This window comes from Erpetoichthys calabaricus, chromosome 14, assembly GCF_900747795.2.
Source record: "Erpetoichthys calabaricus chromosome 14, fErpCal1.3, whole genome shotgun sequence".
NCBI classification, from domain to species: domain Eukaryota; kingdom Metazoa; phylum Chordata; class Cladistia; order Polypteriformes; family Polypteridae; genus Erpetoichthys; species Erpetoichthys calabaricus.
In genome coordinates, this window is record NC_041407.2 from 30,656,875 (window position 1) to 30,672,496 (window position 15,622).

Below are 15,622 nucleotides of genomic sequence, written 5' to 3' on the forward strand. Positions count from 1 at the left end.
TCCCAGCCGTCCGCCACAATATATATATATGAGAGAGGGAATATGTGTGTGTTTCATGATCTTTGTAATATTTAAAATGTGCCTGTCTGTTTATTCATGCCTTTTCATATCCATAGCAGTCTATGTGCTGTATGTGATAATTCATTTTATAACTAACTGCACTCAGTCAGACTTCTTACTAACTTTCAACTTAGTAACTTTGCTCCCTTTCACCAACTCCATGATGCATACTGGTACAGCAGTTATGTCTTATACTCCATATCATCTTGGCACATCTGGATAATGTAAAAACTGCTCTTACAGAGGTATGTTTATGGACAATAGCTTAGCATTCAACACTGTTGTGCCAAAAGAACCGTATTTTGGACTTCATAGCAAACAGACCTTGGCTTTGCAGATTGCCAGCATCATATCCTCTATACTCACCCTCAAGTCAGGCACACTATGGGATAATGTGCTAATCCCCCAGTGTGACTGTGTGTCCAGACACCACACCAGTTCCATCATTAAAAATGCTACTGATATCACCGTCATAGGCGTGATCACCAACAATAATGAAATGGCTTGCAGACAAGAGGTCTATCTGCTAACTCAGCAGTCCCAGGACAATCTGACCTTAAATGTCTGAAACTTAAGGAGCAGGTCATAGACTTCAGAGAATGGATTACACTGTTGTTTGTTCTTGTGGGGTGTTGTGGAAATAGTGAACTTGTTTAAATTTCATACAGTAACAATCAGTGATGAATTGATGAGGGTACAGCACGTTTTGTCTATTGCCAAGTTCACCAATGCCTTCCTGAGATGTCGCACAGGTGCTGTCTGGAGTCCATCTTCACTGGCTGCATCACATACTGGTAGAGGGGCCACTGCAGAGGGTGATGAAAGCCACAAAATATTACTGGCACCCAGCTGCCTTCTATCCAAGATATCTAAAAGACATTCTGGCAAATAGTAGAGAACCAATGGCACTCAGTATGGCTTCAGAGAAAGTGTTTTAGTTGTGGAGATACTGAACAGCCAATTGTAATAACAAACACTGTAAGAAAAAGGCTACGTATAAATATTTATAATATACTTGAATATATATCTATACTGTATATTTTATTCTATGTATATTTTTTGTGTTTTATTATATTATCACTGTTCTGGAGAGAAATGTAAGTTGCAATATAATTCTATTGTATGCACAAGACAATAAATACTATATGTTTAATGATGAGATCACCTTTGGATGATTCCCTGCTGAATGCACACTGCAACTGACCCACTATTTATTATTACTATTAGTAGTAGTAGTAGTAGTAGTAGTAATAGTATCTAATATTTATAAAAAACAAAAAAGACGATGACTCAAAGACAGTTTGTTTTTATGCTGATCTAATTTGGGTCTTTGCGATCTACTTAAATGTTACACGAGAAAGGTTTAAGAACAATCACGATTGTCTCAAACTCAAAAGTTATTCAAAAATGCAAAATTACATAAATTTCCTGACTGTCACATGCCGTTTAATTGATAAGGACATGACATCCAGTATTTCACATATACAGCTTTTAGTAATAAAAACGTTAACCCAGCCACAGGGGATGCACAAACCAGTGTGTTTCTTTGTGCCGGTCCCAAGCCCAGATAAATGGGGAGGGTTACGTCAGGAAGTTCATCCGGTGTAAAATTTTGCCAAATCAATAAGCGGACAACAATACACATTTCCATACCGGATCGGTCGAGCCCCGGGTTAACAACAACCGCAACCAGTACTGTTAGCCAACAGGGTGCTGGTGGAAATTGGGCTACTGTTGGCTGAAGAAGAACAAGAAGAAGAAGGAGAAGAAGAGGGGAGGAGACGTGTCTGGAGGAAGGAGGAAAGGAGGAAGGTAAAGAAAGTGGAACTGAGGGTAGGAATTTTGAATGTTGGCAGTATGACTGGTAAGGGGAGAGAGTTAGCAGATATGATGGAGAGAAGGAAGGTTGATATATTGTGTGTGCAAGAGACTAAATGGAAGGGGAGTAAGGCCAGGTGGATCGGAGGTAGATTCAAATTGTTCTATCATGGTGTGGATGGGAGGAGAAATGGGGTAGGGGTTATTCTGAAGGAACAATAATGTCAAGAGTGTTTTGGAAGTGAAAAGAGTGTCAGGCAGAGTAATGATTATGAAGATGGAAACTGGGGGTGTGATGATGAATGTTGTTAGTGCATATGCACCGCAAGTTGGGTGTGCGATGGAGGAGAAAGAAGATTTTTGGAGTGAGTTGGATGAAGTGATGAACAGTGTACCCAAGGGACAGAAAGTGGTTATTGGAGCAGATTTCAATAGACATGTTGGTGAAGAGAACAGAGGAGATGAGGAGGTGATGGGTAGGTATGGTGTCAAGGAGAGGAATGAAGAAGGTCAGATGAAAGTGGATTTTTCCAAAAGGATGGACATGGCTGTGGTGAATACGTATTTTAAGAAGAGGGATGAGCACAGAATTATGTACAAGAGTGGAGGAAGATGCACACAGGTAAATTACATGCTACGCAGAAGAGTCAATCTGAAGGAGATTGAAGACTGCAAAGTGGTGGCAGGGGAAGGTATAGTTAAGCAGCATAGGATGGTGGTCTGTAGGATGGTATTGGAGATCAAGAAGAGGAAGAGAGTGAGGGCAGAGCCAAGGATCAAATGGTGGAATTTGAAAAAGGAATACTGCAAGGTTGAGTTAGGGACAAGGTGAGACAGGCACTGGGTGGCAGTGAAGAATTACCAGACAGCTGGGAAACTACAGCAGATGTAGTAAGGGTGACAGCAAGAAGGGTGCTTGGCGTGACATCTGGACAGAGGAAGGAGGAAAAGGAAACCTGGTGGTGGAATGAGGAAATACAGGAGAGTATACAGAGGAAGAGGATGGCAAAGAAGAAGTGGGATAGTCAGAGAGATGCAGAAAATAGACAAGAGTACAAGGAGATAAGACGCAAGGTGAAGAGAGAGGTGGCAAAGGCTAAAGAAAAGGCGTATAATGAGTTGTATGAGAGGTTGGATGCTAAGGAGAGAGAAAAGGACCTGTACTGATTGGCTAGTCAGAGGGACCGAGCTGAGAAAGATGTGCATCAGGTTAGGGTAATAAAGGAGAAAGATGAAAACATACTAACAAGCGAGGAGAGTGTGTTGAGCAGATGGAAAGAGTACTTTGAGAAGCTGAAAAATGAAGAGAACGAGAGAGAGAAGAGGTTGGAGATGATGTGGAGACAGTGAATCAGGATGTGCAACAGATTAGCAAGGAGGAAGTAAGGACAGTTATGAAGAGGATGAAGAATGGAAGGGCTGTTGGTCCAGATGACATACCTGTGGCAGCATGGAGGTGTTTAGGAGAGATGGCAGTGGAGTTTTTAACCAGATTGTTTAATGGAATCTTGGAAAGTGAGAGGATGCCTGAGGAGTGGAGAAGAAGTGTATTGGTGCCGATATTTAAGAATAAGGGGGATGTGCAGGACTGTAATAACTACAGGGGGATAAAATTGATGAGCCACAGCATGAAGTTATGGGAAAGAGTAGTGGAAGCTAGGTTAAGAAGTGAGGTGATGATTAGTGAGCAACAGTACGGTTTCATGCCAGGAAAGATCACCACAGATGCGTTGTTTGCTCTGAGGATATTGATGGAGAAGTATAGAGAAGACCAGAAGGAATTGCATTGCATCTTTGTGGACCTGGAGAAAGCATATGACAGGGTTCCTCGAGAGGAATTGTGGTATTGTATGAAGAAGTTGGGAGTGGAAGAGAAGTATGTAAGAGTTGTACAGGATATGTACGAGGGAAGTGTAACTGTGGTGAGGTCTGCAGTAGGAGTGACGGATGCATTCAAGGTGGAGGTGGGATTACATCAGGGATTGATTATGAGCCCTTTCTTATTTGCAATGGTGATGGACAGGTTAACAGATGAGATTAGACAAGAATCCCCATGGACTATGATGTTTGCTGATGATATTGTGATCTGTAGCGATAGTAGGGAGCAGGTTGAGGAGACCCTGGAGAGGTGGAGATATGCTCTAGAGAGGAGAGGAATGAAGGTCAGTAGGAACAAGACAGAATACATTTGTGTAAATGAGAGTGAGGTCAACGGAATGGTGAGGATGCAGGGAGTAGAGTTGGCAAAGGTGAATGAGTTTAAATACTGTACTTGGGATCAACAGTACAGAGTAATGGGGATTGTGGAAGAGAGGTGAAAAAGAGAGTGCAGGCAGGGTGGAATGGGTGGAGATGAGTGACAGGAGTAATTTGTGACAGATGGGTATCAGCAAGAGTGAAGGGGAAGGTCTACAGGACAGTAGTGAGACCAGCTATGTTATAAGGGTTGGAGACGGTGGCATTGACCAGAAGGCAGGAGACAGAACTGGAGGTGGAAGAGTTAAATATGTTAGGATTTGCACTGTGTGTGATGAGGAGGGATAGGATTAGAAATGAGGACATTAGAAGGTCAGCTCAAGTTGGACTGTTGAGAGACAAAGTCAGAGAGGCGAGATTGCATTGGTTTGGACATGTGCAGAGGAGAGATGCTGAGTATATTGGGAGAAGGATGCTAAGGATAGAGCTACCAGGCAAGAGGAAAAGAGGAAGGCCTAAGAGAAGGTTTATGGATGTGGTGAGAGAGGACATGCAGGTGATGGGTGTAACAGAACAAGAGTAAAGGAGAGAAAGATATGGAAGAAGATGATCTACTGTGGCAACCCCTAACGGGAGCAGCTGAAAGAAGTAATGAAGACGTTGATGGATCAAATCAATAAATAAATGACTATTTCCTAAAATGTTTCCCTGTCAGTTTTAAAACCAATTTTATGTTTTTGCAAGCCTTTTAAAAATTAAGCTTAACATTGTTTAACGTGTATAATTTGCTAGTTTGAATATGAAATACATTTATAGATTGAATACCTCTAGGTATGAGTTTCATGAGGTACATTCTGTTTGAAACACTGGATGGTAATAAGATTTGCTACTTTTACTATAATGTAAGGCTTCAGGAGAAAACGTAATGAACAACCGTTTAAAATAGTAAAACAAACTATACTTTATATCGGCAAAGTGTTAGAAACGTTAAAAATCTTAGAATGGTTGGATAGCATATGTGTGAGACTGGAAGTCATTTATGTTTGTGCAAACTGAAAACTGCTGTAAATGATACAACTAGAGAGTACGCAGTGAGCGTGTCAATACAGTCTCACAGAGGGCATGATGCGAGTGGCCCTGGGCAAGGGCGTTACGATATCCGCGTCATTATATGGGCGTGTTGTGCACATGGGTGTGCTGGAGTACTGCGCTGTGAAGGGCATTCTGTGACTGACGTCAGAGGTATTGCAGTCTGCAGCTTTACTCTGTTGCTGCAGTTAAGACCCTTCTTCCTAAGATCGGATAGTGACAACGCCTTGAAGCTGCTCTTCGAAAGCTAGATACGGTGTCGACACGTTAGTATCGACTAGCACATCACTAGCGACAAGGCATTTAATACGCATGGGCGCACTTCTATGTCGGTCCGCCATAGAATGCCGCCTTCCGGGTCTCGGGTATACAACTAAAAGAAAAAAGTAATCCGCCTTCCTCCTGTCTATTGTTTTTCATTCCACTGCTTATGTCTAACAAGCCCCTTCCTCGTGTTTTACCATATGTTTGACGCTATTATACCGGTATTTATCACTCAATCTTGACAATCACACTCTAGTGTAACGAGAAAGGTTTCCCTGATTGCTCCCAATTTCTCACTCTAGAAAGCTCTCTGTGCAGTTTCAGCAGACGACACAATATGAATAGGTTTTGTAGTAAATAAAAACTATTATTACCGGCTAGTAACTGATAAGATTTAGAAATTGGATGTTGTTTGTAATATGTTGGTATACATTTTCAGTTTACATATTACGCAATGTGAACGAAAGCGGAACACTAAATCACATTTTAATATGCACACGGAAAGGTACAAATGTGGGACAAAAAGTTTTCTATTTGACACCTGCGGCAACCAATGGGAAGTTAGAATGGTCATATGTTAGAGGGATTCGTTTAATTTTATCCAATTAAATAGATTCTGTCGAAAAGAACGAAGGCAGTTTGTTGGCTAAGGTTTTTGTCTTTAGGTTACCTCGTTTATCCGACAGACATTTTTTTAAATTCAAAGTTAAAAACATATTACTCGGCATGGCGCCCAATTTGCAGCTAGAAGACAATTACAAAAAACTAAGTAAAGGAATTCGGGCAATTTTACTGGGTCCACCGGGAGCAGGAAAAGGCACGCAGGTACAAACTTTCAACACTTTTTTATTGGGTATGAAAATCAGTTGTAATTGAATAGAAAAGATTTATGTCAGTGGTTTGGTTGATTTTTGCAGGACATGCGTTATTTTTTAGAAACACTCGTGAGTCCCCAGCATGCGGGAGCTAAGGTGAACATGATGAGGGAGGGGACATTGGGTTCCTCGAAGTGAACTTAAAGACATCGATACTTGGCTGAATAAATATCGCTTGAATAAGTTTAGCTTTACAATCGAGAATCAGTTGGTTCCACGAACGCAGAGTGATTCTCTTTATCTCAGGACAGGTTTAGGCAATCAACGATTATTTGCGCACTTATGATAGCTAAGCAGCCCCGAAAACCGAAGTTGAGAAAATGGATATTGGGTCAAACTGCACAGAGGGCAGCAAATTGAGTCTCCCACTTTAAATGTGATTTATGGTGGGACAGCTTGAAAAAGTTTAGTTTTTTTTTTTTAATTGTCATAAAATATAAGAACATTTAATAGAGACATTGGCAGTCTTGTTTTACAGTTGCTAAAGAAGTAATACTTGATCTGTACTAACAAAAAGTTCGCTATTATAAAAGCGAGATGTGCTGCGTGGAAGTCGACAGAAGACCAATATCTAAGTACTTTATGGTTCTGAGTTGTGCTTTTCGTGATTAAATGTTAATGACGATGCAATACATTAAAAGGAAAAGCTGCATTTGAATCCTCCGGTTTGTTTTAAATATACTAGTTTGTGAATTACTTTAAGCCCCGCCCTGCCGAGGGAGTTTTCCCTCGTCAGAATGTCTATTTGCACAACACAACTACTGGGCATACAAGTCAGTATTTTTTTTTAACGTGCTTACCCGTGCATTCATGCTACGGAATGATTTGTTTTATATAGCTTGTCTCTAATAAGTTTGGCGGTGTCGTTATTCGCACGAGTACAGCCTGATGTTTGGGATGCCTAAAGTGTACTAATGTCCGTGATACACCTTTGCATAAATGCAGTTTACGTATAGTCACTTACAAAAAAAAATTCAATTTGACGTCAAAGGATCGCGCAGTTGGCACAGGTAATTTGCTGTGAGTTCTCTGGTCACCAGGAAATGCCAAGGCGACGTGTTGTCCTAACTAACAATATTTTTTACGTTCAATTCGAGCTCCCTCATTCATCTGATTTTTTCCAAGGAATGAGCAGTAAATGGATGATCCCACAGGAATGCTGAGAAGTTGTGTGACTTTATTTATACGCGTATGCACTGAATATAGCCACAAACATTTGTATGAAAAACCATATCTTACGACGACCACGCTATACTTGGCAATTTTTATTATGACTGCTTCTATTTTACTGGTAGATAAATTACAAAAACATTTTACATTTTTAATAGTTTACTAGTTAAAAATGTAAACTTTTATAAAAATAACAGGTTGAATACAAGTAATTATTGACTTGTATAATTTAACCAATTTAATGTTACTCTTTTATATTACTCTAGATCAGGGGTCTCCAACCTTTTTTCCCCCTGAGAGCTACTTTTACAAAATGAAAATAGCCGAGAGCTACTTATGTTTTCTAACGTTTATTCTCATAGCTTATTTCAACCCAAACAAACTGAATAAGCTTGTTTTGCCTGAACATTTACAAAATGTTGTTGATGTCCACAACTCACATTTTGCATTAAAACATCACAAAAAATATTTAGTTCACCTGCAAGTGCATTTTGTATGTCTGTATGCATTTCCTAGTGTATCTCACACTATTGAATTAAAACATGAATGCTGTCAAAACAAAACAGTGCAATTCCAAATACACAGATATTACTTATTCATTTGTCATTTTGTTCCATGTCACTGTTTTGCTTTATTCACATGTCCAGTTGCACGTGTGATGTGTTTTTTAGTTAGTCAGATGACTGGCACTGCATGGAGTCAACAAGAGAGGTGTATGGTGGAGTGGAGCCACTTAGGTTCTCTCTTATGGAGTCATTTAAATGTTCGTCTGTCAGTCTTGTTCTGAACTTTGATTTCATGACATTCATGTCGGACTCACAGAGGTATGGAGACCCAAACAAAGCAGACATTTTCAGAGCTGCTTGGTGAAGATTCTTATAGTTATCTGGCTCTACTAAGCTCCAGAAATGCTGAGAATGCTGTTGAGACTTTAACTGCACATTATTTTGAAGGTTTACTAATATACAGTATAATATTTAAAATCCAATGTCTCTCTGTCTGTATGTCTGTCCACTTTTCACGAGAGAACTGCTTAACGGATTTAGATTTTTTTTTTTTTTTTTTCTATAATTTGCTTGAACATTTTGGTTGATTTTGCGACATCTCTCATTTCCCTATGTATCATAGTTCGCTTGCGGTACTCATTTATTTGCGCGAATCCAAGAAACACTCAGTGGGCCGAGGGGAGGGGCCTTCCTTACTCATTCGCCAGCTTCGAGGTGTGGTCCTTAACTCCGCTTAGCTAGTGAATGAGAGAACAATTGAATTCAACTTTGTGTGATATTTAAAATAAAGTGTTACTTAGGTCTTGATGAGTTTGAGTCCAGATATTCTCTTAAGTGTATGCCACATTGAAAAGACTGATTGCAATTCAGATTGTGGATCGTGATTTTGTGTTAAAAGGATTGAGATATGACTTTTTGGAAAGATCGCCCACCCCTAATTTGACTAATCAAGTTTTCAAATTAATGTAGGTTTCATTAACCCTTTGGCGAGCTACTTGGGAAGGGGTTGCAAGCTACCGGTAGCTCGTGAGCGACGTGTTGGAGACCCCTGCTGTAGACATACAAATATATGACTTGTATCATATATGACAGTGGGCTTTCTTTCTAATCATTGTTTGTTCTGGTGGTTTTAAAAATTCCCACATAAATTAGGTTTTAAAGAAATGAGCACACCATAGTTTATCCTAAAATGACTCAAATTACGTTTGTGAATGTATCTACTCTAGTTTAGTGTTAGAGGTTTACTGATTTTAAAATTGGTACCTTTTGCAGTAGGCAATTTTAATATAAGAAACACTCATTTGTAACCAATTTTTATTACAGTATCGTTTCCTTTTGTATCTTGCTAACAAAAAATGACAAGGACAAATGCAGTAATTTAAATGTAATATACTGTTAATTGTTGTCATTTTCAATTGACAACAATAATTTAGATAGCACATTTTTCATACAAAGAATGTACCTCAAAGTGCTTCAGAAGATGAAAATGAGAAAGTTACAAGAAAAGAAAAAACAAATAAGATTAAGAAGAATAACAACAACAACAAAAAACAAACATACAATCTTGTAAAACATAGATATATAATTAGTTATAAGAGTAGTATCCTTATATGCAATATCATTGTAATTCTGTAAAGGTAAGTCTGGTGATAAGGTCACATGGCTGGGAGTACACAAAAAAAAGCCACAAAACTCTGCTCAGCCCCGACTGGGCTCTCTACCTAAAATAAACATGCTTAAATTGTTCCTCATTATTTCCAGGCTTCATTTGATGCTGTCACTCTCATGGACAGCTGGGGCACCCAACTTCATTCCAGCATCATAAGTGGCTGCACAGTGCCATGTTCAGGTGCTGGTGGCATAGAATGCCACCACAGAAGAACCGGAAAAGAAAACAGAGAGATGTAGAGATTAGTAAAGATTGCAAATCCCTGAAGAACCTAATTCTGTGTCTATATAGTCTATTAAGAGTATCACCCACAGGGGATGCACAAACCAGTGTGTTTATTTGTGCCAGTCCCAAGCCCGGATACATGGGGAGGGTTACGTCAGGAATGGCACCCAGTGTAAAATTTTTGCCAGATCAATGATGCGGACAACGATACAAATTTCCATACTGGATCGGTCGAGCCCCAGGTTAACAACGGCTGCCACCAGTACTGTTAGCCAACAGGTTGCTGGTGAAAATTGGGCTACTGTTGGCCGAAGAAGGGGGGGGGGGTTGGGTTAGGTGCGGAGGTGCTTTGGAATGTGTCCGGAGGAAGGTAAAGAGAGTGGAACTGAGAGTATACAGTGCATCCGGAAAGTATTCACAATGCATCACTTTTTCCATATTATGTTACAGCCTAAAATGGGTTAAATTAATTTTTTTCCTCAGAATTCTACACACAACACCCCATAATGACAACGTGAAAAAAGCTTTACTTTAGATTTTTGGAAGACTGCAAGGTTGGGTTTAGGGAGGAGGTAAGAGAGGCATTGGGTGGTAGTGAAGAGTTGACAGCTGGGCAACAGCAGCAGAAATAGTACGGGTGACAGCAGGAAGGGTGCTTGGCGTGACATCTGGACAGAGGAAGGTGGAAAAGGAAACCTGGTGGTGCAATGGCCGTACAGAGTAAAGAGGAAGAGGATGGCGAAGAAGTGGGATAGTCAGAGAGATGCAGAAAGTAGACGAGAGTACAAGGAGATAAGGCACAAGGTGAAGAGAGAGGTGGCAAAGGCTAAAGAAAAGGTGTATGTTGAGTTGTATGACAGGCTGGACACTGAGGAGGGAGAATAGGACCTGTACTGATTGGCTAGATTTGAAACCAATGATTTCAATACCCAAAATGCACAAATAAAGAAACTGCTTTGTAAAAATACTAGAAATACTGCTGAGATGAAATTAAGTTTAACTGAAGTAGAGAAAGGTTTGCGGAAGGTAAAAACCAACAGGGCATTGGAGCCCAAATGGCATATCTCGGGTCTGCTCCTAAAGTCCTGCTCTTTACAGTTTTTCTTTTGCTTTTTAACTGTTCTGTGGTATTGTACCTGAGTTTAGGAAATGATTAGTCATTACTCCTTTTCTAATGATGAACACCATTATGCTTACTGTGTAAACAGAAGTGTAGAAGATGCTCTGCTGGTTGGCTTACATTAAATCTGCACTTTTCGTGAAAAGTCTGGTTTATATGTCGGAGCACTTTTTTTTTTTTTTCTCAACGTTTTCTTCATAATTCTGTACAATCCATCCTCACATACTGATTGAAAAACAGTATGAATGTTAACCCATTTATTCAATTGTGGATTTGGGACTTTATTTTAAATCATTCAGACAGTTCATGTACAGGACACTTCTTCAAAAATCATTCATTCAGACATAGGCAGTCCCCAAGGCTATGTTTTATCACCTATACTTTTTACCCAAGTTACCTGAGATAGAACAATGACCACTGTTTTAATGTCAAGTATACTAATGACACCGTGCTGATAGGACGCATATCTAGGAAGGATGTGAGCCAATATTTAAATCAAGTGGACTGTTTGGTAAACTGGTGCAATAAGAAAAATAAGATCATACGCTGAATGTCAAAAAGACCAAAGAAATAATATTTGACTTCAAGTGACAGAAATCAGCATGTTCATTCATCATTGTTCTGGGGGAATAAGGAATTTTACAGATAATTCCAGATGTATAGCATTTCTCTTATGTATCATATACCCATTTTAGGTTAAAAGTACTATGAAACTGCTGGAAGTAGTTCTAACAAAGTTTTTTTTTTTTCTTTTCTTCAAATGATATAAAAAATTTTTTAAAATCTATGTAAGTTTGTATCTAGTCTCTGCTTGTTGAACTGTATTTCATTTCTGTCTGTTATTGGATGCAAGTGGAAGGCAAATTTAATGTTTTCTATAAACATGACTAAATTAAAACCTTGTACATTTTGTTCTGAAAAATTGAGTGCTCTTTCCACACAGAGTGTTTCTACAACCATGGAGGAGTTGTATCACTGGGTGATGTTAATGTCTATCATATCAAAGCGTGCTGTTCAAATTGCCCTTTCACTTTTTCCCCGTGTTATTGCTTATCAGCTTTCATGGCTCTCATTGATTTGTATGAAACAGCTTTGTAATCATCCATATTTCCAGACATAATCCCTGATGTTGCATACACAAAAGGTTCAATCCACCCTTGGTTTCTGGCTTGGCTAAAACCTAATGCTGACTTTTGGTATGATTTTGTCAATGAGGTAGCCAGTGAATTATATTACAGCATCTGTAAACACATTGATGTCCTCTTCATAGCAGTACATGAACATATCTCAGTAAGTAACAGTCGTATCCTGGAGAATGACCTCTGACTGGTCATTCTAGTGAGTGACCTCACACATGACTAGTCTTTCCTGCTTTAACTTTTATTTATATATGGGCATAAGAAAGATGCCAGCATGGCTTGATTAGCCCAACAGAGGCACTGAGCGTGCTTTAGTCACTGTGGTGATTTAAACAGTGAAGATATGGTGAAACCAATGTCAAGCAACATTGGACATATTAATGTGATTGAAGATACAAGTAGGTCAGAAAATATGCCCCATACAAGTGGTTGGCACAAAAACAACACTTGGTGAATGCGTTCCCTTTAGTGCTATTGCCTGCATTGTGAGGGAGCGTCAGTTACGGCACTACGGCCATGTGGCGCGTTTCCCCGAGGGTGATCCAGCTCTTAAGATCCTCATTGTTGGGGACCTGAGTGGCTGGACCAGGCCAAGGGGTCACCCATGAAACACCTGACTGCGGCAGATAGAGGGTCATTTCCAGAGGGTGAGACTGGACCGCATGTCAGCCTGGGGGGTTGCCAACTGGGATCCCAAGTTGTTTCGTCGTATAGTGGGTGCGGCAACGCATTGTACCAGTGCATGCTCCCCAACTTGACTTGTTGAATTTATGAATATAGATGAGCCTCATTGTTTACCATTTATTGTAATTTTTCAGTGGGTTGGATAATGGATGGATGGATGGATGTAATTTTTCTGTGTTTAAATTGCTTGGGTCAACTTGAGATCATTAACTTGAATTTTAGATTTACAAATCTGGAATGTTTACTTCTTAAAGTATAATAGATTGATATATCGCCATGGATCATCTTAAGAGTTTGAACTCCTCCCCATTGTAGTTAGGGACCTCCAAACAGAATCGTGCATAGGGCCCCCAAAAGCTACAAATGGCCCTGATGATTTTCATTCTACACACCTGATACTGTACAAAAGGCTAGTACTGTTACATAGTTCTTGTGAGCTCCATAGTTGAAGGAACTTACTTTAGTTAAATGCAAAAATTCATGTAAAATTATCAAATAATTCAAACTTCATTAAAATTAGTTACTCTAACCACAGTGGAAAATGGAGGTTAAAAGGTGAAATGATTGAAGTGTTTTAAATTATGATTTTTTGCAGTGGATTGAGACTGTCATATAAATTGAGTTGAGCATAAACAAGGTAGCGCTGCTGCCTCGCAGTTAGGAGACCCGGGTTCGCTTCCCGGGTCCACCCTGCGTGGAGTTTGCATGTTCTCCCCGTGTCTGCGTGGGTTTCCTCCGGGCGCTCCGGTTTCCTCCCACAGTCCAAAGACATGCAGGTTAGGTGGATTGGTGATTCTAAATTGGCCCTAGTGTGTGCTTGGTGTTTGGGTGTGTCCTGCGGTGGGTTGGCACCCTGCCCAGGATTGGTTCCCTGCCTTGTGCCCTGTGGTGGCTGGGATTGGCTCCAGCAGACCCCCGTGACCCTGTGTTCGGATTCAGCGGGTTGGAAAATGGATGGATGGATGAACAAGGGACACAGCTGGAAACCTGTAAATGGTAAATTCTGCACAAACATCAGGAATTTTATTATTTATTTTTTTTACACAGAGAAGTACAGACACATGGAATAGGTTACCAAGTAGTGTGGTGGACAGTAGGACTCTAGGCCAGTGCTTCCCAAACTTGGTCCTGGGGAATCACTGTGGCTGCAAGTTTTTGTTCCAAACAGCTTTTGCTTTTAATTGGACTCCTGGGCTAATTAAGTGATGTGTTATTTCTCAAGTTCTGTGTTTTGTGAACAATATAGAAAACTAAAGTTTTGGTTAAAAAAATATATATAAAAATGTACCAAGCAGTTATATGGGAATAATGTTTTTTTTTTTTTTTTAACAAAATTTTCATCTTGATTTTCATTCTAATTTTCCAGGTGTTCTAATTGTTTAATTAATCCATTATTTACTAATTAGTGGGTCTGACGCTAAAGTAGTTGCAGCCTTTGATTATTCAGTGTTGTTTGCCTGGGTGACTGCTCTGCTCACTTTTAATTGTCATTAAGATACAACAAGTGGGAAAACTGCACAGAGAAAGGGCAAAATGTAAAGGAATCAATAAAAGAAGCATTTAAATCTATAGCAAAAGCAGAAATATTTCTAAATGTCTTATAAATGTAAAAATCAAGCTGCTGTGCTTTTCTGAATGTAGAATAAGAGAGAAAAAAACGGCTAATTAAATGAGATCAGTGTTATTAGGTGTTGTAACTGATTATGAATCTGGTTGAAACAAAAACCTGCAGCCCCAGTGGGTCCCCAGGACTGAGTTTGAGATCCCCTGCTCTAGGCATATTCAAAAGTTCATGATGTTTTGGGGGAATTAAGTGGATGAGATAGGCGAGGTCTGTTGGACTGAGTGGCCTTTTTTATGTTCTGATAAAAGGAACATAAGAAAATAAGGTGAATGTAACTTCCTTTAGTTCCTCAGATTTACTGTATTTTAACTGATCACCAGAAATATGTTTTTGTAAACCAAGTTAATGATTGTTAACAAACTTCAAATATGTTGATTACACAGTCTTGCATCACATTATAATTTCGTGGTAATTAAGTAAACCCCAAATCACTCTTGATTTTAGTAATTTTATTTTCATATTTCAATTAAAATTTACACTGGCAAGTCATCTGATCATTAAACACGATCACATGATTATTAAATCATATTACCAAGTAATCAATTAAACAAGGTTAACATATTGCATAGTTTCTTGTCTTCACAAGGACGTGAAAAACCTGCTCATATGATGTAGGGCGTGCAGTAGGTTTGCCATATTACAGAACACCTAGTTGTCCAGATAAATTGTTAGTTGCACTAGAGACAAATACGAATACTGCAAACATGCTTATTTTTGGTTGAATAAACCTAAAGTAGTTGAGTAATGACACATGTTCCTAAAATAATTTTTTAAAACTTACACAAAATAAATATTTTTGTAGAGTCAACTTAAGGTAATTGGGTAATGCCAGTATAGAAATGATTTCTGTGATTGTTGCTGTTAAATTAAGCAATTAAATCAGTTCACAGTGTGTATACATAAATTATACTTCTTAATATGACACTCAATAAATTTAAGTCAGTTGTACTAGAAATAGATGTGTAAAGCCTTAACTTAAACTGACTTTTATTTAAAATCAGTAGATTTTAACTAAATAATAGCAGTGTACTGCAAGAATATTTTTTTGTGTGATCAGGTTGAAATGATAATGCTTACTGACTCAGATTTACTGGGATACCTCATTGCTGTTGTTGGAAGTGGTGGAAAAACTTGAAGGAACATTGTTGAGAACAGATGGAAGAATCTGACTAGAGTCTGATCA

General features: G+C 39.2%; 1 protein-coding gene across 2 annotated transcripts in view; it reads left to right on the forward strand.

The window, feature by feature from the left end:
• The first annotated feature begins 6,030 nt into the window (after positions 1 to 6,030).
• Positions 6,031 to 15,622, forward strand: part of ak2 (adenylate kinase 2) — a 49,231-nt gene continuing 39,639 nt past the window's right edge. The window contains exon 1 of one of the 2 annotated variants that reach the window (XM_028791816.2): positions 6,031 to 6,252. In XM_028791816.2, coding sequence (XP_028647649.1) covers positions 6,154 to 6,252 — 99 coding nt within the window. In that variant the 5' untranslated portion in view covers positions 6,031 to 6,153. The remainder of the gene's footprint in view (positions 6,253 to 15,622) is intronic. The other variant, XM_028791817.2, reaches the window with a different exon arrangement.